Source organism: Puccinia triticina, chromosome 12A, assembly GCF_026914185.1.
Source record: "Puccinia triticina chromosome 12A, complete sequence".
In the NCBI taxonomy this organism is placed as follows: domain Eukaryota; kingdom Fungi; phylum Basidiomycota; class Pucciniomycetes; order Pucciniales; family Pucciniaceae; genus Puccinia; species Puccinia triticina.
In genome coordinates, this window is record NC_070569.1 from 1,238,018 (window position 1) to 1,263,742 (window position 25,725).

General features: G+C 52.9%; 6 protein-coding genes across 6 annotated transcripts; 3 read left to right on the forward strand and 3 right to left on the reverse strand.

The window, feature by feature from the left end:
- Nucleotides 1-5,968: 5,968 nt before the first annotated feature.
- Nucleotides 5,969-6,382, reverse strand: PtA15_12A125 (uncharacterized protein; the record flags this gene model as incomplete). The annotated part of the gene is made up of 1 exon (XM_053161703.1): nt 5,969-6,382. One exon carries the CDS (start codon nt 6,380-6,382, stop codon nt 5,969-5,971), a length of 414 nt encoding a protein of 137 aa, XP_053025694.1.
- A 121-nt stretch (nt 6,383-6,503) lies between these two features.
- Nucleotides 6,504-16,110, forward strand: PtA15_12A126 (uncharacterized protein; the record flags this gene model as incomplete). The annotated part of the gene is made up of 22 exons (XM_053161704.1): nt 6,504-6,619; nt 6,706-6,840; nt 6,947-7,088; nt 7,195-7,282; nt 7,356-7,450; nt 7,539-7,731; nt 7,817-7,852; nt 7,947-8,081; nt 8,163-8,243; nt 8,302-8,399; nt 8,478-8,540; nt 8,604-8,687; nt 8,748-8,966; nt 9,049-9,231; nt 9,289-9,486; nt 9,552-9,632; nt 10,403-10,714; nt 10,830-11,490; nt 11,555-12,555; nt 12,630-12,884; nt 13,047-15,811; nt 15,963-16,110. 22 exons carry the CDS (start codon nt 6,504-6,506, stop codon nt 16,108-16,110), a joined length of 7,089 nt encoding a protein of 2,362 aa, XP_053025695.1.
- Nucleotides 16,111-16,202: 92 nt separating this feature from the next.
- Nucleotides 16,203-18,050, forward strand: PtA15_12A127 (uncharacterized protein; the record flags this gene model as incomplete). The annotated part of the gene is made up of 3 exons (XM_053161705.1): nt 16,203-16,652; nt 17,117-17,380; nt 17,955-18,050. 3 exons carry the CDS (start codon nt 16,203-16,205, stop codon nt 18,048-18,050), a joined length of 810 nt encoding a protein of 269 aa, XP_053025696.1.
- Nucleotides 18,051-18,420: 370 nt separating this feature from the next.
- PtA15_12A128 (uncharacterized protein) lies at nt 18,421-19,032 on the reverse strand (the record flags this gene model as incomplete). The annotated part of the gene is made up of 2 exons (XM_053161706.1): nt 18,421-18,941; nt 19,011-19,032. The coding sequence occupies 2 exons, from the start codon at nt 19,030-19,032 to the stop codon at nt 18,421-18,423; spliced, it is 543 nt and encodes a 180-aa protein (XP_053025697.1).
- Nucleotides 19,033-20,717: 1,685 nt separating this feature from the next.
- On the reverse strand, nt 20,718-22,067 carry PtA15_12A129 (uncharacterized protein; the record flags this gene model as incomplete). The annotated part of the gene is made up of 4 exons (XM_053161707.1): nt 20,718-20,927; nt 21,024-21,143; nt 21,211-21,439; nt 21,505-22,067. 4 exons carry the CDS (start codon nt 22,065-22,067, stop codon nt 20,718-20,720), a joined length of 1,122 nt encoding a protein of 373 aa, XP_053025698.1.
- Nucleotides 22,068-22,229: 162 nt separating this feature from the next.
- PtA15_12A130 (uncharacterized protein) lies at nt 22,230-24,597 on the forward strand (the record flags this gene model as incomplete). The annotated part of the gene is made up of 4 exons (XM_053161709.1): nt 22,230-22,268; nt 22,730-22,783; nt 22,928-23,729; nt 23,810-24,597. The coding sequence occupies 4 exons, from the start codon at nt 22,230-22,232 to the stop codon at nt 24,595-24,597; spliced, it is 1,683 nt and encodes a 560-aa protein (XP_053025699.1).
- Nucleotides 24,598-25,725: the final 1,128 nt, after the last annotated feature.

Genomic DNA, 25,725 nt, shown 5'->3' on the forward strand with positions numbered 1-25,725 from the left:
GGGGTTTGGGCATCACTAATCAGTGATGGAAAAGAGGAAGACTGTGAGCAAAGAAGATGAGCCAGAATTCTGACACATAACAGAAGGCAAAGGAAGCCAAGATCCTTGATTTTTGGCCCTAGCATTTCCCAAAACCGCCTCACACCAAACATCCATGATTTGTTTTTTGTCTAAGTGAAGTCCAGAAATCTCAACACACAATTATTTTTTTGGTTTGGGTTTGTGCACCCAGTGGAAGATGGATATGATTGTTCCTGTGATGTTTGTAGACATTTTGCTGCAGATATCTCTGGAAATGACACTTCTTCCAATGGGTAAGGGGAAATCCACCTCCCGTTTCTCCTCTCGTGATATCTCCCCAATCCAGCCTTTTCATTTATTTCCTTGTGATCATCCTTCCTCTCTCTGTATTTCCTTGTGGTCATACTTCCTCTCTCTGTGTTCCAATTGCTCCCAATTTTCTCTCATCTTTTTCTTCCTCTTTTCTCTTCTCTATATCTTTTTCTCTATTTCTCTTTATGCCATCCAGATTGCCGACATCCTCATGACATGTTGTACCACTGATAGGACAGCAAATCAACAAAACGAGATACATACAGTTGTAATTACTCCGCTCTAGTTGTACAGTGTGATATGTGAGAGGGTCAGCCTAAATGCACTCCAAAAATATCCCAAAAGCACTCCAAAAGTGAGTGTATGGAGTGTTTACTCCAATCATTTTTGGAGTACAGAATAGAGTACTCCAAGTCAATTGGAGTGCAGAACTGAGTACCTATTCCTAATTTTGACTTACTGACTTTAATCATGATCCACCAGGGGTGATTGTTTATAGCATGCTAGTGGCACTGGTTTGCCGCTTTTATTGCATCTTTGACTGGCATCCATTGATAGATTGACTGAATAAATTATCTGAGTTCTTTTCCACACAATCAAAATATTAGGGTGAAATGATGACAATGTTCCCTGTAAGCTTTTCTGTCATTACTCTGCCTCCTGCAAGTTCAACTTTCCAACTCTCTTTTATCCATGTGATTCTGTGTTGTATTGAAGATCCTGGACAAAATCCTCCTCCTGAACCACAGGCACCAGGTGGTATAATGTGCTGCCCTACCTGCTTTGTTGATCAAGCTCTGGGATTTGCAGTTGAGAAATTCTCCCACTTTGCTATATACTACGCAACATATTGCAACATATTTTGTGAATGTAACATTATTTCATTCACATATTTCTTCTCAACTTCCTATCTGGATTATATGTATCTCAACAATACAGTTGGCTGGAACCATTGGTAAGGATTGGTTTTGAATTTGAGGCAATGTTCAATGGTTTAACTAGGTTTGACCTGGTCCAAACCAGGTACTCATTTGGGATGATCCTAGTAACTGAGATAATGGCTTCGGCAGAGGGGTTCACTGGTGTAAGATATTCAAGACGTCATACCTTGATCCAAAATTCCTGATTCCAAACATCATAGATTGATTTTATTTGGTTTGTAGTTTTTGATCTACTTTGGTACTGTAATCACAGAAACAGACGCAAATAGGTTGTTAAAGTATGTTGTATTGTGGATGATCATAGTCAGTTTGATGAGGTCCTAGCATAAGTGAATTGTAGTGTGGTCATCCTCCAAGCCATAAATATTGAAATAAAAATGTGGGGTATAATGTTTTGCTGTACCATGTGATTAGCTGTAATTAATTGTCTGAGGCTTTCTCAAACTGGCAGGGGCAGCCTAGCCTAAAAAGGGGCACTCTAGTGTTCTACTTCCCACCACTTATTTTCCTTGGTGGTCAGACCACCATCCAATCTCTTTTTTTTAGTGTTTTTGATTTCACATAGGGTCAGCCAAAATGCACTCCAAACTTTCAATGTGTGCACTCAAGACCGCACATATTAAGCTAATTACATTAGTGCCGCTAGAAATTAAATATAGCTGAGAGCCTCTAAACTTCCAGGCTGTTAGCTTTAGCTGTAATATCAACCCGCTAACGCTAAATTACAGCTAATTAGTGGGCCGCTACAGCTAATTAGCTATAATTTGTTGCTAAACATGCAATTTTTCCCAAACATTTTGTAGGTGTAATTGTAGCTGATTATAAGCTACATTGTAATACTAGCGTAGCGGCCACAAGAAACCGCTAATTACAAAACCGCTACGCTAAGTGCAGTGTAATATGTGCAGTCTTGGTGCACTCCACATTTTTGGCTTTGGGGGGCCAGCACTTCAAAAAAGTTGGAGTGCCTTGATTTTGTACTCCCAAAACATGGAGTCCCCAGATGGGCACTCCATGTTTGTTGGAGTACACAACTGGATACTCCAAAATTGACCAAAATAGGGGAGTGCAGCTAGATGCACTCCAAAAAAAATGGAGTGCAAGCCCAAGCACTCCACCTTTTCAGTGAAGGATTTTGGTTTTGCACTCCAGCTGGCAAATACCAAATGGAGTGCATTGGGGTGCACTCCAAGTCTCCTTTTTTTTGGAGTGCCCACAGCAATCACACCTCTTGATGACCGGTCTGGACCATTGAGGGGACTCAAACCTCTCAATGACCGGTGAATACCGGTCATCAGTCACACCTCTTGATGACTGGTCTGTGCCGGTCATCAAGGGACCGGTCTGTGCCGGTCATCAAGGGGACTCACACCTCTTGATGATTGGTTGGACCAATCATTGAGGGGACTCACACCTCCCGATGACTGGTGCGGGCCGGTCATCAGTCAAACCTCCCAATGACCGGCACAGACCAGTCATCAAGGGGACTCACACCTCTCAATGATTGGTCAGACTGGTCATCAAGGGTAATAACATCTCCTCTTGATGACCGTTCATCACCGTTCATCAAGGTGAATCACATCTCTTGATGACCGGTCTGTGCCGGTCATCAAGGGGGGTAACATCTCCTCTCTGTCAGCCTTAGAGTCAACACAGCTGACCTAAAGTCTGCCTTTTTCTAGTTTTTACATATGAATTACTTCATATCTTTTTCATCTTAAGAGATATCCTTGTTTTGGCTTCATATTCTGTTTCCTCATGCAATTTTAACCCTATTTACAACTTACCAATTCTTTGTAACTATACTCCTTCCCTGAGTTCTTGAGTTGTGGCGCGCATGCGCAGTTGTGATGTGTCAGCGCTACCAGGCGCGCCAAACCACATGTACATATGTAAATTACATAAGCAAACTGTGAAAATTTTTGTAGTCAGGATCCCCCTTGCCTGAGGAGGATCTACAGACTTCAGCACACCAGAACCACACCCCAGATAACCCCAGGATCACCACCAAGGAGATAACCACGCTCCCAGTATACCTACCGTCACAGGCGCCTAGGATATTGACAGTAAGTAACCTCTTTCACTGAACCTTGTTTATCTCAGATGTACAACTCTGTGTCTGCTTGATTTGCTCTTCTTTTGCTGGCCTTTGCCTTATCCTTGATCACAGGTCTGCACCTGCTTTACATCATTCTTTTTCTGTGGTTTTTGTAAGAAACAAACCACATAGGTTTCCCTTTAAAGAACCTTGAATATCCAGAAGGAAGCTAAAAAATTGTGGCTGGATTAAACTTGTCTAATCCAGAAGCCCTCCACGTTTCTTTGGTGAGAGGAGGCTGTTGCACTCTCCAGCACAGCTTGGCAGCACTCTTCTAAAGAGGTAGCATTGCCAGTGGACGTGTATTCCCACCAGAATAACTTTGAAAATCTGCTTAATCTTGAATCTGCTCAGTCTCTTTCTCTCTGTCTCTATCTCTCTTATATTTTTCTTTTCTTTATCCAAAGAAATCCAAATATTCCCCCTTTTTTCTTGTGTCCTGCTGTCACTATAGAGACTCAGGCTCACACTCTCAATGACCAGTCTGTGCCGGTCACCAAGGGGAGTAGCACCTCCTCACAATTACCATTCAGACCAGTCATTGATGGGAATAACACCTCCTCTGGATGACCAGTGTATACCGGTCATCAAAGGGAATGACACCTCCTCTGGATGACTGGTGTGTACCAGTCAACAAGAGGATGTGTGAGTACCCTCAATGGCCGATAAAGACCGGTCATCAAAATGAGAAGCATGTCATTGAGAGGAGATCTTATTCCCCTTGATGACCGGTATACACGGTCATCCAGAGGAGGTGTCATTCCCCTTGATGAGTGGCACAGACCGGTCATTGAGTGGAGATGTTACTCCCCTGAATGACCGGCACAGACCTGTCATTGTGAGGAGATTTTCCTCCCCTTGATTACCGGCACAGACCATTCATTGAGAGGAGATGTTACTCCCCTTGATGACCGGCACAGACTGGTCATCAAGAGATGTGATTCACCTCAATGACTGGCACAGACCGGTCATCAAGAGGTGTTGTTACCCTCAATGAACGGTCTGACCAATCATTGAGAGGTGTGAGTACCCTTAATGACCAGTCTGTGCCAGTCATTGGGAGGTGTGACTGATGAACGGACCGCACCGGTCATTGAGAGGTGTGATTCCCCTAAATGACCGGCGGTCTGGCACAGACCAGTCATTGAGAGGAGATGTTCATCCGCTTGATTCCGGTCTGCACCAGTCATGGAGATCAGGAGGTGACGGCTGGCATTGAGTGGGGTTTGTTTGTACATAGCCTGCTGGATGGCCAGACATCCTGTAGTATACCCTGCTTGCAGATGCTTGACATCAGATATGTATGGGGTTGAAGTTGTAGGCACTCCAGCTCTGGCTGGAGTGCACAGTACTGCACTCCCCTTTTGAGGAGGAGAAATATTAGGAATGGAGTGGGGGGGGAATGTACTCCAATCTGATGGAGTGAGAATCGTGGGCACTCATTACATTTCCTGGCCACTGGAGTTCTTTGTGGTGCACTCCAGAGAGTCTTGAGTCCCCAATTAAGAATGCAAAATTAACTAACCCATAATACTTTATCCAAGAAGGAGACCAAGTGGGCCACCTTTGTACAACACTTCTCCTGTTCCTAAAAAAACCCACTGCCAATGGAACCTATTACAGAAGAATTGGGGGTCTATCATTTTTTCCTTCATTTCAATTTTTATGATTCTTGAAAAGTGATACGTCACAAACCACCTAGGGCCATCATGCAAACATGACGCGCTCTAAGATGCCTATGCATTTGAACGTTTGGACTCTTGGGAGAAGGTGTTTTGCCACCGATGGCAGCGTTAATCTTGTGTTCCAGATCGGATGGATTCGAGTCTTCCATGCCAGAATAAGATTTGTTATCTGGTGAGAAGCTGATTCTGAAGTTGTGGTTGTTGAAGGAGAGAGGGGCATATTTATGTATTAAAACTACAGCATATCTGTTGCGTATGACCAGTCTCCAATCACAGCGGACGAAGCAGAAACAGGGCGACGAAGCCGTTCATGTTGCATGCGCAAGTGGAAGACTTCCCGACAATCTGGGAACCCAGATTTTTCCAGATTTTGCGGGGAAATCTGGGCTCGATCTCCCCAGATCCTAGATCTGCCTAGATTTCCCTGCGAAATCTGGGAAAATCTGGGTTTCCAGATCGGCGGGAAGTCCTCCAGTGCCCAAATCCAAGCCAAACTCAATATTTACAACATAGATCACGTTTGCTGTGGCTGCTGGTTTTCAATATTCCGAGCAGCACCCAGGAAAGCTCCTCTTTGCGGAGTGGGAGCCAACTTAACAAAACTCGCTCACCGCAGCGGGAAGCGTTTCTTTGACAATGAGGGGCTTGTTAAGTTTGGCGGCAAAGTCGCCCAGCTGTGTGATGCAGCTGAAGCTGCATCGCGGGCAACTTGGCTGCATCATGCCAGTAAGCTCTACATCTAGTTAATACCTGGTCAAATTTTGGGATTTCATGAGTCTTCATGCTATGCGCTAGTCAGACTCAGCACTTGCTGTGGCGTGAATTTGCCACATTCCCGGCGAATGCTGCTCACTCACCGCGTTTCTACGTGCTGATCAAGCCAATGAAAAAAGTAGAGGAAAAGGAAGATCCTAGTGGTTTCGCTCGGCAAGCGCAAATGTCAGCTCAGCTTGCCGAGAGTCCTGGGCGAGTCGAGGGACCCTAGTACCAGCTTGGCGGTGGTCCTCGGTGAGCTGACAGATGCCCAAAGCTCGCCAAGGACCCCCGCCGCCGGGCAGCTGGATTCTGGAGTGTATGGTTGATATGTTTTGTATGTTGGGGTTGCTGCTTGATGTTTGTGTGCTGAGGCCCGCAAGGTGTGGGAGAAAGTGCAATTTCTTTTGAGCCGGAAGGATCTTTACAGGCTTGATGCTGCGATGGATGGTGATGTTTGGGATCGAGGGTCCGGAAGGATGAAAGCAGCCGATCGCCCTGAAACACCAGCGCCTGCGGATGAAGGCCAGCCGCCAGGGCATGGCCAGGAAGGGGGCGAGGCTCAAAAGCATTTGTGTCTGAGCACACCTCCGTCACCCCCACCCCCAGAAAGAGAGAAAGAACCAAACCAACATACGCAGGGATCGGCAAACTCACGCGGGCCAGGGCTTCTGAATCTTTCGAACACTCAGCATGTCTGCCACCCGCCCGACAACAGCGGAGCATGGGCCGTATGGGGCCCTCGATCCCGACCGCCCGCATGCACCGAAGGGTGTATCCGACTGGGGATGCGAGGAGTTCAAGATGAAGTTGAGTGTTCCGGTTGAGTGGCGACGGGATGTATGCGGGGCCGGTCCCACTGACTCTCGCGGCTTCTTCTGACCGGCCACGGCAGGTGGTACAAGGATGCCGACATCGAGGTCTTCCGGCAAGCCCTGGCCCATGAAACTCAGGATGCCGATCTCTCGGGCCAGCCTGACCTCCCGGCTCAGCCGGACCGATCGGGCCCATCGAACCGGTACAACCAGCTGTAGGCCCATCTCTGCTTGGCCCTCATTCGGATGGACACACACCACCATTGACTTTCAAGCATTCCCTTCCTGAACGACCCACTCGCTGTATGTACTTACCATCAGATTGCCCTCGCCAACGCAACGCGTTCCTCCGCGTCGACGAAGCTCGACGCCGTGCTCTTGCAAGCGAACCAGGACATTCAGGCCTCGTAAGGACGTGGTCAGGGAGGGCTGGGCGTACCACCTCTTCCGATTGCCGCTCCTGGTGCGTCCAATCCTATCTCCGCCCACCATGCGTCCAATCCTATCTCCGCCCACCACCCGAGCTACCTCTACTCGATCCTGACACTCTGGCTGGCATGGGTCTCCAGATCGTCATCGGTCTGGCGTCCTTGTGCGAGCTTCTGGTGTACGTCTCCGTCAGACAGATCGTCACTCTGTTCGAAGTCGTCGTCTCCTGTATGTGTGCAGCTGCGTTGCACGATGAAAGGGTACAGCAGCCCCGGCTCACTTTCTGATCTGCAAAATGTAGACAGGGGCCTCGAAGGCAGATTACGCCGGAAGCTCGCGGCCGCTGCGACCTACGAGGAGTGGAAACAAACCGCGCTAGAGCTGGACGAACTGCTGGTAAGTGCTGCTCCACCCGATGCACAGGCTCGTTTCGAGAGGGGGAGATAGTTTGGCTGAGGCTGAGGATTGCGGCGGCGCTTCGAAGGGATTCGAGCCGTGGAAAAAGCACTCCTCCAACGCATACTACGACTCGAGCTCTGTCCGCAAGGTGCTCGTCAGTCTGGAGCAATCCCGGCTCAACGACAATGCCGAGGGTGTCAAGGACGTGCTTGAGGTCTGTCTGCGCGCTAACTTCGCCGGCATAGAATCCTTGCGGCTCTACTCTCAAACCCATCTCGGTGCGTCCAGTTGTTCTTCTTCTTTACCCCTCCATGGGGGTATTGACAACCTCACTTACCCCTGCGCTTTGGGGGACTTCTAAAGGCACGAAGAACTTGATCGAAAATTACGTCGAGGAAGGTCAGCTCAACGCGTTTTCCATCATCTTCTCTCGAAAATAAATCGGAAAAGCAGTGATACAAACATTCAACTATTTACGTTTACTGGGCTTCAGTCGAAAAATCAATCATCTACTTGAGAGATACGCCGCTGATTACGGCGCACGAGAAAACAGTCTTCTTCCGGAGGACAGCCAAGAACCTCGGGACATCTGCGTTATGCTTAAGCGGAGGAGGGACTTTTGGCTATTGTGAGTTTCATTCTTGGTGCATGCACAGCTTCCTGTCTGATTCTAAAGATGGACTGGATGGTTTCACATTGAATATTGCAGATCATCTGGGGGTCATCAAAGCATTGGTCGATGCGAGGCTTCTGCCGACCGTCATCACCGGGGCATCGGCCGGCTCACTTGGTCTGTCCTCAGATCAGCTTAACGGGGGCGGGGATACTGATTGCTGTGTGGGCTTTAGTTGCTGCCCTTTTGTGCACGCGGACCGACGAGGAGCTGGGTCGGATCTTGGTCCCGGAGCTGGCCGATATGATCACCGGGGCAGAGGAGCCGATCCAGGTACATCAGCTACTCAGCCCCGTTCGGACCTTTTGCCAACTGCGTGTGGTGCTGAGTCTGTTTGCGAGTCTATCCAAGGTTTGGCTGCCAAGAATGATCCGGACCGGTGCACGATTCGATACCGTGATTTGGGCCAAAAAGGTCGGTTAATGGTTCGCTCTTCGTCATGACACCTCGCCCGAAAACTGAAGCGCATCCGAACAGTCGTGTTTCTTTACTATGGGCTCTATGACGTTCCTCGAGGCTTACGAGCGAACTGGACGGATATTGAATGTCTCGGTCATCCCTGTAAGGATGCAATGGAGTTGACACAGATGACACAGCTGACGCTCTCGTCTCGCCCTCAAGCACGACCTTCATTCGCCGACGACGCTGCTGAACTACATCACTGCGCCCAACTGTGTGATCTTCAGTGCGATCCTGGCATCGGCTGCGGTCCCATTGGTGATGAATCCAGTGGTCCTCCTAGAAAAGAAGAAGGATGGGAGGGTGAGGCCGTGGCGGCTCCAGGGGAAACACAAGGATGGGAGCTTGCGAGTCGACGTGCCGTTGGAAAGCCTGCACATCGTGAGTGGGGTCTGGCCCGGCGTTCTCTCAGACAGAAACGCTTGCACGCTGAGTGATCATTGTTGGGCGCATACGCACGTAGTATTTCAACACCAGCTTCTCGATCGTCTCTCAGGTCAATCCCCATGTCCACCTGTTCTTCTTCCAGCCGCGCGGCGCCCCCGGGCAGCCCGTAGTCCATCGGAAGGGCCAAGGCTGGCGGGGCGGCTTCCTTCTGAGCGCCCTGGAACAGTACATGAAGATCGAGCTGGTGAAGAACCTCCGAGTGCGTGATCGCGTCTGCAACCCTTGCACACTGAATGCTCATGCGACATCCGCACAGGTCATCCGCGACCTCGAGCTGCTGCCGGCCGAGTTCGGCGGGCAGACGTTCACGGCCGTGTTCCTGCAAAGGTTCGAGGGCACGGTGACGATCTGGCCGCACAGCCGGCTGAAGGACCTAGTGACGATCCTGGAAGACCCGAGCCGTGCGGAGCTTTCGCGGATGATTGATGTGGGCCGCCGGGCGACCTGGCCCAAGGCACGTCCCATGCCTCCTCCTCCTCAGCACAACGGGGCAGCTGATCTTGGGGTGTGGGGGGACAGATGCGGATGATCGAGAACCGGCTGCGCATCGAGCGCCAAGTCTTCGAGGGTCGCACCCGCACCAAGCAGTCCCGCGAGCCCGTCATCCCCGCAGGCGCCTTCCTGCCCGCCCAGCACCTCGCCGCCGCCCGGACGGCGGTCGGCTTCCTCGGCTCCCCCGCCGCCGCCGCCGCGCCCGGACCCGACTCGACGGAAACGGACGCGAGCAGCGCCGCCTCGTAGATCCCCTCTCGCGCCCCGCACCGCTTGTAAAACCTCCGCGGCTGGCCATGATGCATGCTTCAGTTGTCTAAACAGGAGATCATTTTTTTTTCATAAAAGGAGAGCAATTGTTTTTATAAAAGAACGCTTTTGAGGTGAACAACTTTTTATACTTGTTTTTTTCAATTCATTGCTAAGTGGATTGTAAGGAGCTGTGATTTTAACCTAGAAATGCTGGTGTCTGGTTTGGTTGTATGTACATATGTTAATGGCCATCTTGGATGTGTTACACCTCCTTCCTGGGGAGGGTGGGGTGTTGGTGTGTGCGCAGTGCGCAGCCAGGGGGTGCTGCTTAGCTAAGCCGGCTGGCTGGCACTCAGCCGGCGGAACGACCCCAGCAAAGCAAAACACGAAGACCATCCCCAGGGAAGACGATGGCCTCCCCAACACCATCCGAGCAGGAGTTCCACAGTCTCAGGAACAGCGCGCTCGAGGAAAACAGCAAGAGCTTCGAACAGCGCTTCCAGGACATCTTCGGCAGCCAGCAGCAGCAGCAGCAGCAGCAGACACCAGGCCAGTCAACGGACAAAGAAACTGGCCAAGAAGAAGAAGACGAAGAAGAATTTATCTATGACGGCCAAGACGTCAAGCTGTTCGACGAGGATGAGGATGATGACGAAGACCAGAAAGACTACGCAACAAAACTCGACGAGATCCTCCACTCAAACCAACTGCGTCATCACCAGCAGCCGACCTCAACGCACGAGGACCAGTCCACACACCCATCGATCATCCTGCCGGACACAAAGACCAACGGCCAGGACCACCCAGTGCTCGAGTCCTTCATCGAGCTCACCGAGTCCGACGAGGGCTCCGTAAAACCCTCGATCATCCCAAGCAATCACCTCCCTCAAGCCAGCAACCAGTCGCCGGTATCGCCTCCTGTCGTCGTTCCACCCAACGTTAGTACATTGGCATTCAGATACGCCTGAGTTTGATCGCTTGAATTGATACTTGCATTTCCTATGTCGCGCCCCGAAATCTCGTGACCCGCAAACCCCCGGATCACACCGAAAGGATCCCTCGCCAAGCTCAAGTCCAAGCACGAGCATATCCCAACGGATCGGATTTAACCGAAGGTCCAGCTCGATCACGCCCTCCCACTCGATCACCGGCTCAAACACCTCCTCAAACCTGTGGTTTACCAACAAGCTGCGCCCCCAAAACTCGCACTTCTCTCGACTAAGATCACTCCACCCATCCTCAACAGCCAACAACTCGCCTGCGTCCCTCCAACTACCCAACCACAGATGCGTGTCCTCATCAACCCTGGCATCCTACCACTCCTACGACGACCGTTGTTCGCCCCGCTTCAGACACCAATCAGAGCAGCCGTACTCGCCCAGCCCCTCGATCGTCGACCGCAACCCCTCAACATACTCAAACGGGCTGCAGAGCCCCTCGATCATCATCGAGCCCGACGCCCAGGAAGTCTCGGCCAGCGGGATATTCAGATGGGCCTCCCTGCGCAGAATCACCCAGAAGATCTACTCACGCCCCAGAAGACTCCTCCCCTCCACCGCCGTCTCCCCCGCCAACTCCCCCTCCAACACGCTTCTCGGCCTGCCCACGGCCATCGCCACTAGCGGGGTCATCGTCGTGGGCACAGCCAAGGGCTGGGCGATGGTCTTCGACTACGCCTCCAATCTAAAATGCGTGCTGGGCAGCGACGCGGTCGGTAAGCATGAGACCGTCTCCAAGCTTCTTGCTTTTTGGCTACTGAGCATTGACGGGGTTTTTAGTTAGAGATGCAGGAGCTGTTTCGGCGCTCGCGATTTCCCACGACCATACCTTCGTTGCCGTCGGACACATCATGGGCCACATCTATCTCTACGACCTTGCCAAGCCCAGCCCGCCGACCCGGACAGTGCTCCCGACGAGTCTGCGACTGGTCCAGGAAGGAAGGTCCGAGGGTCACCTGCTCGGAAACCGGATCATCCACATCGACTTCATCGGCCTCCGCCACACCGCCATTGTTTCTGCCGACGAGACCGGCTTGGCTTTCTACCACGCCCTGGGACAGGTCCTCGGCTTGGCATCCACCGATGTGATTCGGATTTTGGGCAAGTATCCCGATCAGGGCACGATAGCCCCCCAAAATGGCCTGGGTAACCAAATAATAGACACCCCTACCGGCGCCGGTCACAGCCGACAGTTTTCGGATTTCTCGGTCAACAGCGCGTCTATTGGAGCGCCCAAGTCGCGTAAATCGACCAAGATCTTTGGCGCCTTACCACTGCCCCTTGGGCCGACCCCGCATCCCACAGATCATCATGGCCTGGTGGCGCTGCTGACCTCAAGTAAACTGATCATTGTGGCGCTCAAACCGACACCGAGGACGTGCTGGAGATGCATGCGAACGGGCTCCGATCCGAACCAAACCGGGCTCATTGGGAGCTTGAGTTGGTTCCCAAGCTCGACGGTCAAGGAAGCCTCGGGGCCCAAGAAGACTCGGCCATCCGACCCCGCCGGACCCCCGCCAACTCAGAGCGCTCAGCTGCGCAACGAGGGCGGGGTCGGGATGGACCCCCTGTTGGCGTTCTCCTGGGGCAAGACGGTCAGATTCGTCACCGTGATCTCCGACCATTCTGCGTCTCGTCCGCCCGATAATCTCGCCAAAGACAGCTTCTTGAAAGGGTTTACTCGCAGGTTGGAGGGTAACTTCCCCAGCTTGAGGTTCGTCGAAGGCAAAAAATGGAGCTGTAGCTCCAACGTCCTGGCTATCCAATGGCTCAGCTGGAGAGTAAGTTCTCCCCCGATAAAAACCGAAATGGCTCCTCACGTTTTTCACCAAGCTAACGACGATCGCGCCTACAGATTATTTGTGTTTTGACGTCCACCCATTTCGAGGTGATTGACACTCAGATCTGGCAGCGCACCGGGCTCGAGCCAATCGACCTACGCGGCGTCGTCCGCCTGAACATCTTCAAAGAAACCGCGCTCAATCAAAGCCACGCCAACCCGCTCGCCACTCCGCCCAACTTCTCGGCTTCGGAAATCGACTCCGATCTCTCTGTGGGCGGCTCGGTGGCCGGCAGCTTCAAAGCCTACAAGGGCAAAATCTTCCTCCTCGTAAGTTCCTCTCTTCCTTCCGTCAATCCAAAAGCCATCCAGTCTGCCGCAAATAGGTCCCTTTCCCATCACCCCGTCACTCCCCCCAATCCTACCACTTTTTTTCCCCGGATGTTTAGATGGATTCTTTGTTGATTGAAAGGGTGGTGTGGTGCGTCTCAGACAACCGATGATCTCCGGCTGGGCATGGTAGTTTCCTGGGCCGAGCAAATCCTAGAATTAGTCGAGGTCGGGGCCTTGACCGAAGCGATCGACCTGACGACGTCGTATTGGATTGGACGGGCCGATCTCGAGACCATCGGCCTGCCCAGTGAGGACTCGGCGCGGAAGGCGATAGTGAAGCCAAAAGTGATCGAGATCATGCGCGCGTCGTTGGAGTATGTGTTCTCGGACCGTCGGATGGAGGATGATACGCATTTCGATCTCGACGGCCGTGGGGTTGATCGGACGGAACTGTTCGAGGGGCTGGTCCGGAGCTGCGCCAAGGCGTGCATCGCGATCGGCGAGATGGACTTCATCTTTGAGGAAATGTTCGAGCAGTATCAGGAGCACGGCATCCAGACCATCTTCTTCCTCCAACTCGAGCCGTTCATCCTGAGCTCGGACATCAGCACCCTGCCGACGGCCGTCACCCAGGGCTTGATCGGCCTGCACGAAGACCGCAAGCAGTTCGAGCTCATCGACCAGATCATCCGGCGCGTCGATCCGGCCTGTCTGGACATCAACCAAGCCCTGGCCATCTGTTCGCGCGAGATGCTGCACGACGCATTGGTGTATATCTACACCGAAGCGATGAACGACTTTGTCGGGCCGATCGTCGAGTTCCTCCATCTCATCAAATCCATCCATGCTGGTCGACAGAGGATCCAACAGTACTGCGAAGATTCGAACATCTTCAACCCTTCTGATTTCGGGCCTGATCATCCGCTGAAGGCCGAGGATCGGATCGAGGGGCTTGTGCCGATCGCATACAAGATATTCCCCTACCTCTCCACTATCTTGAGTGGATTGTCCTATCCGAACAAGATCCCGTACGAAAACTCGAGAGCCTCGCGAGCTAAATCGGACGTCTATCAGTTCTTGTTTTCGGGCAAATCGATGCATTGGCCCCAGCCGGATGGAAAGCTCATCTTGACTACTGAGGAGGGACAGCAAGAGCCCACCTATCCCTATCTGAGGATGCTATTGAGCCTCGATTCGGAAGCCATGTTGGACACCTTGGATATTGCGTTCGAAGACTCGTGGCTGCATGAGTATCCTGAGCGGGAGTGCGAGAAACGGATTGACAGGCAGCTGATCATCACGCTGCTCCTGGAAGTTACCTCCGGCGACCCCGAATTCAGCGCCGGCGATCGCACGTTCGTCTACATCTTCATCGCCAGAAACTTGCCCAAATATTCCCAGTTCCTCTCCCTGCCCAACTCGACCTTGCACTCGATCCTCATCGGGCTTTCGTCTGATGACGACCGCAGCACGACCGAGGACCGCCAGCTGGCAGTCGAGTTTCTGCTCTCCGTGTACACGCCGCCGGATGTCGAGACCGGGGCGGGAGACTTGTTGGAGCGCTTCAAGGAGGCCGGCTTTTGGAAGATTCTTACGTCGGTCTACACCCAGAGGGAGATGTGGGTCGACGTCGTCTATTCGCAGCTGAAGAATCTGGAGGACCTCGACCTTGCGATCTTCGATCAACTGTCGAACACGCTTCGGAAGATCAAGTCATCCAAGACGGCTGCGACCACTGATAAGGATGAGCGTGTCGAAGTCAAGGTTGTCCAGGTCCTGTTGAATTCGATCAATCAGTTGATCGAGATCAATGTCCCCCAGACAGTCTGCTTGATCCACAAGTTCAGTCCGCAGACTCATCTTGAAGTGGTCGAAAGCATCGGGGATATGTTCAACCAGTTCAGGTATCTGCGAACGCTGCTAGAACCGACTGAGCTCGATCCAAATGACGCATTCCAGGCCGAAGCCGTGTTCAAAAAGCCTCTGGCCATCAAGCCTGACTTGTATGCTGCGATTCGGATACGCTACGTCGGCCTCTTGGGAAAGCTTGATCCGAACCATGTGCTCGACTATCTCAAATCCGAACAACCCTTCCTCGCCGATCATACCTCAGACATCGTCAGGATTTGTCGCGAGGAGCAAATCTACGATGCGCTTGTTTGGCAGCTCGACCAGGCCGGAAGGACTCGAGCGACGTTCGAAGAGCTCGACATCATCCTGAAATCGCAGGCCTCGTGCATCGCCAAATGGGTGGCGACCAATGATGAGGATGGTGATGATCCTTCTGGTTCGCAATCTAAGACCCTCGAATCGTGTGTCTCCCAGTTGACCCGATGCGCGCATACTGCCGCAGAGATCTGTGTGGAGCGGACACGGAATCCCCAGGACGGACTGAGCGGCGAAGATTGTTGGTTTTACCTGCTGTCGACTACCGTCCAGTGTACCCAATCGTGTGCTCCCCTGCTGCCTCCCCGATTGCCCTCTCAACATCGAGCTAGTGGAGAGCTAGTCGATCAAGCTTCTCCCGTCGACCCTGAAAAGGACGCCGCCCTGAACGCGATCGCCAGCTTCCAGGGACTGTTGCCGTCAATCGTCTCCCTCCTGATCTCGCGAACCACCTCCTCCCATCGGATCTCGTTTTCGAACCTGGTGCGAAGACTGATCGAATGCTCATCCACCAATCTCTCGACGGTCGAGTCGAAGAGCGGGAGCATCCCGTCGAACGAGTTCCGCTCGATCATCCTGATGATCATGGACACCTACCGCTTCGAAGGCAATGTGCTCGAGGTCACCGGGCGGTTGATCGATGAAGACTTGTTCGAGCATGTCGACCGGCTGGCCAAAGCCAAGCAGAAAGGAATCCGGCCGGTCAATTTGAGCTGCTTCAAGTGCCAGAAACCGATCCTCGTCTCGGCTCATCATCGGTCATCCGCCGCATCAGACAGCCCGGAAAACAACGACTGTCAAGAGCAGGAAGAGGAGGACGAGGAGGGGGAGATGAACCATCCGGAGCGCCTGCAGCTGATCGAGAAGCTGGGTCTACCCGTAGCTTCGGTGACGCCGCTTCGCAAGCAGTCCATCAAGGGCAAGGAAGTCGAGCAGCCGTTCCAGGGCTCGTCCACTTCCCTCTCGCCATCCACCTTCAACCGCCATCCCCATCACCCCCACCATCTGGGCCAATTCGATCTCGGCCAAGACTCGAGCTTGGGCGACTCGTTCCTGAACCGGAATCCGCACCCGAGCCATCCCAACCATCTGCTCCGCCACCCCTCCTCGCCCTTCCTCCTCGGCCCCCCGCCCCGCGCCCCGCTGTCGATGATCAACACCAACCACCACCATCCGTCGCCGCCCTCTCCAACACCCTCGCCCGCCCGCATCGCCCCCAAGCCCTTCCCCGCCGGCTCCCCCTTACGCACCTTCTCCTCCCCCCACCATCCCCCTCATCACCCTCTCGTCCACTCCCAGTCTACCCCTGTGCTGCCTGACCGGAGTAGCTTCGCCTCCACCCCGCCCTTCGAGAAGGCCTGCCGCACCCAGCTCGGCGTCGCCTTCGCCCCCCTCCCCGTCCATCCGCCCCAGCCCGAGCCCCGCCCCCCTCTCGGCCCCGCCACCGACCTGGACCTTGCCGCCGGCCCATCCTCCGCCAGCCGGCCCCCGTCCTCGCCCCCGCTCTCCGACTCCAACCGCCCCCTTCCCCCGCCCGCTCTTCCCCCCCCTTCCACCACTGCTTCGTCCACAAATCGCAGGCAAACACTCGCTAATGTCGTCCTCACCGGCGACGGAAAGGCCTTCCATTTCTCCTGCTGGACCCGCCTCCATCCCTCCCCCTCCTCCTAATTCCCCCCCCGTCTGCTTCTCCTCCCTCTTTGTCCTCCTTTCGCTCGCTTCCTTCACTCTCTTCTGCCTCTCTCTCTCGTTTATCGTCCACTCGACACCCTTGTATTGCCTTTTCTTTTCTGTGCGGAGGGGGCGGGAGACGCGGCCGGGCGCTTGTTCGTTTCTGCTGGTCAGTCCGGTCTCTTTCTTTTCCGGCGTGTGTGCTTCGGCGAGTTAACAAAGTTGACGGGGTGTTTTTGGCAGGGGGAGCAAGGAAGACGAGGAACAAGGCCCCGGGATTCATGTTGTTTTTTGTGGATGTTGGTCGTGTGTATATGTATTGTGTGTGTGTAGTAGCGCCAGCGGAAGAGGTGTGGGCGGAGGGGATGGATGACCAGTTTCGTGGCGTGCAGCCCAAGGAAGGTCGGTTTCTTCATCATGTCGAAATGGGCTATCTCGTCGAAGCAGACTCAAATCAAGCGTCCCCACAGGACTGTCCGAGGGTCCTCTCGGGCCGCGTCCGTACCGGGCGACGGGCCGCGCCTCGAGGCTTTTTTTTCGGCGCCGGCGACCCGACACACAACACCCCGGGCTCCCCTCACCTCCTCCTTTGCGCTTCCGTTGCGCCCGTCGGCCCCCGTTCGGTCTGCACCGCCGCTTGCGGCGCATCGGCCCTTGTAATCATCGATTTGTCTTGCGTAATCTTATCCACGTCTTTATTCTCATCTCATACATCAGCTGTTCTTTCTCTCTTTCTCTCTCTCCCTGGTTATCGGTATTTCCCTGCATAATACACAGTAATAGTTTGTCAAACATAGGGCCAATCTGCGTTGTGCCAGCGCGCACTCCAGTGCCCGAAGCGTTTGTGTACCCCCGCGCCGTAGTTGTGGTGCATTTCGGTTGGGCTTTCGGGCCGGTTTTCTTACGTTTGTGGGTGGTTATTTTTGGTTGATATCACAGTCGATGTATTTACACATACATATCCGCACGGCAACTGCCCGGCGGTCCCAAGCTGTTTGTTGTCTCTTGGGGTATGTGTTATGTATGAAGCTGTGGTTCTTGCGAACATTGTGCGCAGGGCAGATTGCGGAGGAGAGGGCGCTCGGCTGGAGGGTATCCACGGGGGGAGGGCCCAGGGCTACAGCCTACAGGGTTCCTCCATCGGCCTTGGCGGCTCCTAATCATCGCTGGACATTTTTAAACAGCCCCGGTCCGCTCCCAGGGCTCACTCTCACAATCCTCGGCTTTCAGGGAATCCTGTCCACCTGGCTAATGTCCAGTCCAACCAGCTCTCCGCTCACCGGTGGTTCGGGGGCTCAATCGCATGCATCAAGACCCATGAAGTAACCTCTTCCTGGGGGATTGTTGTTACACAAAGTCATCCGAAACTTACACTGCTCACCGCCATATCAGGTGGCAGTTACTCCCTCAGGAGCGTGGCAAGCCTTGTGCCCGGGGACTCAAGACCGCGGGCTGTCAAAGCCCAGCGAATCCCTCCGCACACAAAGAAATATACATATCAACATAGCTTATTTCAAGCGCGGATGCAAAGAAAAGAAATACTAAGTACAAGGTTTCCGGGGAAAGTTGGAAAAGAAAGACCAGAGACCGAGAAGAGATTGGAATGTCATGATTGATCTGTGGGGGTTTCGCAAGTCAGCGTTCTTACTCCGATTACTCGCATGTTAGAGTGATTTCGCGAGCGACTTGCCATGATTTAGTTTCCCCGGGATGCTGCAGCTCCAGCTCGACTGGGCCTGTTGGAAGGGTAGGGGTCCGATCGGCCTTGTGTCCTCTCTCGCCGTGATGGTCCGACGTCAGATGCGGCTGGGAGGAGTGGACGAGGATTCCTGCGGGGGAGGACTCCCTGTGAAGATCTAGCGGGCACGGAAGGCGTGCCTCTTTCCGACGGACGAGCAAGGTTGCCTCGGCCGATGAGCGTGTAGACCCTTGGATGGCGGGGGCCGGCGGGGTGGGCAGTCGGCAATCCGAGCGCCTTCCGTCGCAAGTCGCGGTGCGCCATCTCCTTCGCCTGGCCGTCCACGAAGGGAAGCTTGGCATGCGGCTTCCCGGACGCGGCCCGAGGGTGGTTGGGCTCGGGCACCGGAACGGCCCGCCGGGCTGGCGCAGCTACCGCCATTGCTTGCCGAGCACGGCTAACGCCCACGCGTCGCCACCGGGAGCGACGGGGATTCTCCTCGGACCCAACAGGAGCGGTCCTCAGCGACATGAGCCTCTCTGCAAGAGATCAAGATAGATAGTCAGTGTCTTGTTTTCCGGCCTCGGACAGATTTCCTTCGCACTCACCAAATAAGATTCGTTGATTCATCGCAGTGGTTTTGGAGGGCTTGTTTTTTAGGGATGAACTGTCTGCTGAAGAGATGGGATAGGATGGGGGCGAGAGGCGGAAAGGGAATGCCAAAGAAGCGTTGGTGGGACTGGGTAGAAGGAGGGCCTGGGGGCGAGTGGCGGCAGGAAGGAAGTGTTTGGGTTATCTTGGTGAGGTGGGGGATTGTTGGGGCACTGGGCTAGCTATATATATATACATATATTCGCCTTGGATGGTGGTGAGCCAACTGCTAGATCTTCTACAGATCCAACAATGAAGCACTGCTATGGGTCGAGAAGAGTCAGCAGCAAGCAGCAGCTGAACGCTTGAGTCATTCTGCGTAGATAACGTTTAGACAACAAGTTCAACGGCCGAGTACCAGACAAAGACAATGATCAATAAGAGTACGACATGTCGTTGTCTAAGAAAGAGTTGAGTCCGAGGGCAAAGATCAGAGGCTATCGGTGGGGTTACACTACTATCTACCTATAAATTTACTGCCACCGCACGCCTGCTGCTCTCAAACCAAATTATGTTCAGATGACTAGCTGGTCAGGAGGATTTATTATGGCTGCTGTAAAAATACTCTTAGCTGAGAATCCAGCAAGAATCAGTTGTTTACATACCAGTCCATGGCAGTTTATCCGGTCTTCCCTGGTATCTAAAGCATTTAAAAGGACTCACATTGCGTGATTACATTCATTCGTTCAGGACAGTGCTAGATTGTGGCATTCGCCCAATCATCCATTCTAGTTGCACTTTTTCTCTCAGCGCAGTTCTCTACCTTGCTGTGATACACCAAGTGTGGCCTACAATATTGTGCAGAGTCTCTCCTTTCTGAGGTTCAAAAACAATTATGGTGGACCCATGGGATGAATAATCTGTGATGAGTATGTCGGAAGTTGAATGGGGTACACGTGCAGTGGCCACTTCACAACTTGCGACATACCCCCCACACATCATTTATCCCAAGGGCTTATCTTTCCTGAAGTAATTTGAGCTCAACATCTCCTCGAGGGGCAACATCCCATTGATTATAAGTTGGGTCGGCGGAAAGGATTAGGAAATCCATGTAGAGAGTTTTAGCAGGGAGACATACTTCTTCAATTTCACATGCTTCCGAAACTCGCTGACTTAGTAGTCGAATCAAGAGCGATTCAAATTCAAAAAGTGGGATGTAGCAAGTGTTTTATTTTTGGGGCAGCATGCCCTTACCACTAGGATTCAGGAAGTCCGAAGACCATTCTGGGAACAAATGCATGAATAGATATGTATGTACACAAAGCAAGCAACAGATTAAGAGTGGGGTACAACAAAATCAAGTTGAGCATAAATAACACAAAAATTTACACAATGAGAATGCAAAACAGCCTTGCTTGAGGGTTAACAATTCACGGCTAGCGCTAGCGACATCAAAAAACAGACGCGGAGTATTGAAAATGCCGAAAAGTAGTTAACAACATAAATTTACAGCGCCTGGCTTTTGGATGTTTTGTAAGTGTTGAGGTGCAACCAGTTATGTACACAAACGCTGTCTTGATAGATTGAGGCTACCAGAATTCAGCAGGTGATATGAGTGTGGCATCGATAATTGTTGAGAGGGCAGTAGAGAGGATATGGCAGTGAATTCGTGTTCGCTCGAAGGGTTGATGACTACACCAGTAGCCGGCCTGAGGGTTTGATGATCAATTTTTGCCCAAAAGGGCCTGCAAATTTTTCACGACGAAGTCAAATGCTCCAGCCATATGTTCTCCATCACCGTAGGACAAGTGGGCGAGGATGGTGCCTGCGGTCTGGCATATCGTATCGCCCGTATTGCAGCAGTCGAACACTCGGTCGACGATATCTTCTGGGAGCTTGACGCTCATCATCCCTGCGATCCCAGCGCCAGTTTTCTGTGGCCAGGATGGATGAGAGAATGCAGTGAGTTGCCAGGGTATATCACGAGGGAATCGAAAGAGGAGTGTTGTTGTTTTGCGATCGCAACTTACCGCGCTGCATTTGTTTTGGCGGGCACCAGCTTTGAAATAAGGATTTCCGTACAAGACGACCGCAGCGATGTTGGCTGAAGGTATCTTATTGCTGCTCAGGACTTGTGATATAACCATGGACTTTTGTGTGTCGAGGTGCAGTTAGTATAGCGACAGACGGCAGAATAAGTATGACGTTTGGGCTCACCCCTTTCGAATATCCAAACAGAGCATAAAGGGTATTGGGACACTTCGCTAGCTCGGTCGTTATCATTTTGATGCCGGTCTGCGCTCCTTGCGTTACGGTGTAACTATAATCGGCAGACGTGTCATATTGGAGTTCGTCTATGGCCCCTCCAGGAACGGCGCCCAAAATCTTCTTCTCCAACGCACTGTACGCAATAGAGCCGCTCGGGCCTTCCGTAGTACCTCGAGCACTGGAGCCGCAAATGATGCAAGGGTTAGTTGGATACATGAAGTCTCGTCCTAGAGAGGTGCTCACCCAATCATGCGATAAGCTTTACATCCGGGTGGAGCAGGTCCAGCAGTACTGGGCTTACTGGCCGGCTTTTTCTTCTTCTTGTTGTCGGCGGGGGACACGTCTGCGCTGCTCTTAACAGAGTCATCAGTCGAAGCCGTTGTGGTTGAAGACGAAGTATCTACGCCATCGCCGCCCGGCGCGCTGCCGAATCCGCCGCCTCCGCCTCCCAAGCCGCCGCTAAAAAGGCTGGTCAAGGCCATGCCGCCGCCCGGACCACCGCTAAACAAGCTTGCAAAATTACTTCCTGCTCCACTGTCTGAAGCATCGCCGGTGCCACCGCCTGCCGTGCCTAGCCCACCTCCGCCTAGCCCACCTCCGCCTAGCCCACCTCCGCCTAGCCCTGCACCCCACCCACCTAATCCGCCGCTGGCCCCGCCTCCGAAATCGGGCATTTTGAACCCGCCGCCCGCTAGTTTAGAAAAATCGAATTGACGGCGGATTCTCTGGATGCCTCCCGCGCATATTGTCTGCTCTTGAAGATTGACAAGTACCACCAAAATTGTTGCATACTGTGAGGGAATCATCTGGATTTTTTTGGGGGTTTTTGAACGCTCAATCAGTTCATGCCGGACTCGAGAAGAAAAGGTTATCGGTGAAGGCTGGTAAAATAAATGCGAAGTATGTACAGACACTAGTCAGTGGAGACAGTCAGCCGCTCTGTCTCGGGAGCTTCTTTTAACAGAAATATGGGTCCCGTCCCCCTGGCCCTTTTTTCCCCATGGACGGTATGTAACAAAAGCGGGCCCAGCAGGGTTTTTGATGGATGTCGTCATTTGTAAGGGTTTTTGTAACTAGATGTCAGCCGAGCTGCGAGAATAAGCCGGGATGACCAGCCCGCCTGAGGTCGAACAATGGATACTGTTTCCGTGATTAACAGCGTCGTCGTCGCACCTGAGCCAGGCTCATTCGCATCGATTCACAGGTCCGAGATAATCCTTCTAGGGGTCAAAATAGAAGTCGAATTGGTGCACCTGTTTGTCCTTTGATATGTAACAATGAACATGTCTATGGGTCAATTGCAACAGGGATAATGTCCCTTGCAAGATCCCTGAGTGATTTAAGTATGTATCCTTCTTCAGACGTTCCAAGAGTGACGCGCAACACTCATCTGGAGCCCTTCGCGGGAGGTCGCGCATCTGCTTCCTGCAACTTCAAGAGTGACTGATTGAGCTCATACCTCTTACAGTCGACTTTGCACGGTTGGGTGCTGTTGGGTGCTGGCGATGGCCTTGGAGTTTTTGTGAGTACCATTCAGCTCCGTGCTGCCATCAAGCAATGTTTCGTCGGCCTGGTTCCGTGCCGACTTCTGGTCTTCCATCGACATCACCAAGCCTCATCGGGTGACGAAAACCTCTCGCCTATCCTTTCTTCGGCGTACACCTAGCGATGCTGGAGCCCGAAGCCAGCTTCCAGGAAACCGCTCGTATGTGCCCAACTGTCCCAAATGCTTGCTGGGCAGGAATCGTGTGGATTTTTCCGATGTCGATCTGGTTACCGCGGCGCTGGGCAGCTTGGCTGCGAGATCCCGCCGGATCGATGGACGAATCCTGGGAATCGCCGCCCGTTTGCGCCGACCTGGAGGCCTTTGGGTGATCTGTCGACTGGCAATCGAAGGAGGCCAGATGCCCTCGACACCCAGAAAGCGCACCTCGTCCAGCTCCAAACCGCGTCCCTACCCGCACTAATCCGCCAGCTCGAAGACCTCTTGGGCTCCCTCGACCTGGCACATCTCGTCCCTCTGCGGGATACCCTCGAGATCACGTCCAGACTCAGCAACACCCTGTCTCCATCCATCCGCGCCCTCTCCCCCGTTGCCGCCAATCGATACCACCAAGCCCAGGACCATGACCACCGTTACGGCAGTTTGAAACAATACAGAGTCCACCAGCTGATCGCGAAAGCCATTCTGCTGATGTGCAACTGTGTCTCGCCACTCTTCCACAAGCATATCGCACTCATGCAAATACTCCAGGACCCTGCGAGCAGCTTGCTCATTGAGACGAGTCTGCCTGCCCACGCAAAGATAGTCGTCGAAGCCACGGCCGAATGCTGCGATGAGCTCAGCAGCTTACTCCGACGGTCCATGAAATCCGACTTCGGTATAAGAGGAGTGCCGAGCGCACGCAATACGGCTTGGATATTGCTTGGTCCAGCTCGCCGCTCAGATCCCATCGCCAGACCGATTGGTAGACTCATGGAGTTATCCAGTCGATGAAGACCGCCTGGACACGATCCTGTTGCGTGCACATGTTTCGGACGACCATAGGCCGCCGCCGGAGGCTGGCCAAGCTCGAGCTTGCCCAGCCTCTGCCGGCGGCCTACACTCATCCTAGTCCTCGCCTCCGCACCTCTGAGGAACGCTTGTTCAGCCGAGAACGCCTCTCACCCTCCGAAGCGGCCATCACAATCATCAAGTTGCTTCGGATACTCTTCACCAAGCGCTCCGACGCGCGCGCAAATACACCGCCATTTACAAGCGGCACTGCCCTGAGTTCGGCCGATTTCAAAGCAATCGATCATGAGCTTCATGCTCTCCATTCGCGCCTGGAAGCTCTTCTGAACACCTTGTATTTTATGTACCATGAGAATCATACAGCTGCATATCTTGGGAGAGAATCACTCGACGACATCTCAAGCCACTTCGACTCGTACTATTCTGTCATCTCCATCCCGTGGCTCCTCAAGCCGGCGATCCTCCTCTCTCCGGAACCCGGTCCAAACCTTGGATCCATGCATCAAGCGCACAAACCCGCGCGGCCGTTGGACACTTCCGACACACTGTACACGTCTGTGGAATGTGGTGATTGCAGCCACTGCATGTCTCGAGGCCCAGCCGGCGACGCGTCGCGTCCATCGCTTGCAGGCCAGCCGCGGGGGCGCCCGGGCACCCCTGGACGCACAGCCAAGAGCGCGATCGAGCGCACGCCCGTTCTTGCGGCGCCCAGGGCAGCGGATTCTTATTCGCCATTGGCCATCAAAGTGCACCGGCTGCCAGATCATCCGGTAGGCTGTTCGGCGGTGCTGAGCCCGTCCCAAAGCGACCTCGCCAGGTGAAGACTACTCCTTCTTCGAATAACGAATAGCTTACTTAAAAAAGATAACAGAAATAAAAGATCAGTAATAGAAATGTGAGTTGATGTAGGAGAGGTAACGCGGCCACTGGGAGATTATCTCCAGCCGCTGGACAAGTCGGCCCCACTTCGGCGCTGCAAGGGCGCCAAGGCGGGCGGATGAAGCCGCATGAACCAAGCAAGATGTGCCCCCTGAAGTACATACGCTTCTGAGACTCGTCCGCGGCTCTTTTGCGCATGGCTCTCGCCAGCAGATGTGCGCGGGGCGTCATATTAGTGGGATTCAAAGTAGAATTGCGCGCGCGTGCAAGTAAAATTGCATATTGACTTGCCCCCCGCCAAAATTCAAAGTTACTTTGAGCAGCAATGGGCCACTGCACTACACTAACGTTATTGGACAATAACTGTTAGTGTAGCCATTTTATTGACTCCCAAATTCATGTTATTTGTTATCTCAGATACAAGTATCCATACTAACAATAACAGGAAATAACAGCAATAGCAACAATAACAGGCCTTTTATTGCTACTAACAGGATACAATAACAGTTATTGCTGTTATCCATCACTATTTCCTGGGCAAGTTCCTGTATTGTTAGCAACACAAAAAACAAGATAACAGAAAATGTTGTCATTGTTAGCTGGTTTTGGCTAAAACACACTACACTAACAAATAACGTTAGTGTATTGGCCCACCATTGCTTTGAGCCCCCCAAATTGCGCCTCACATCCGGCAGAACTCCCAACCAGAATATTCATACTTCACACTCCGCACAGTTCACCAACCACCACCACCCTGACCCACCCCACCCATCCATCCACCTCTGTCCAACTATGCTTCAACACACGGAACACGCTTCAACAATCAATCAAATGACCCAGCTCACCCATGGCTAAATCCGGGCATCCTTCATCAAATCAGCCCTGAACAAAGATTCTGATTCCAGCGAGAACAGCGACTTGGAGGACACCATTGTCACCCTGATTTTGATTAAGAAGCACCGATACTTGGCTCCTCGCATCCGATTGGCTCAGGCTCCAGACAATATGGAATACCTCTTCAGCCTTGACGAAATGTGCTTCAAGCAGGAATTTAGAATGTCACAGCCATA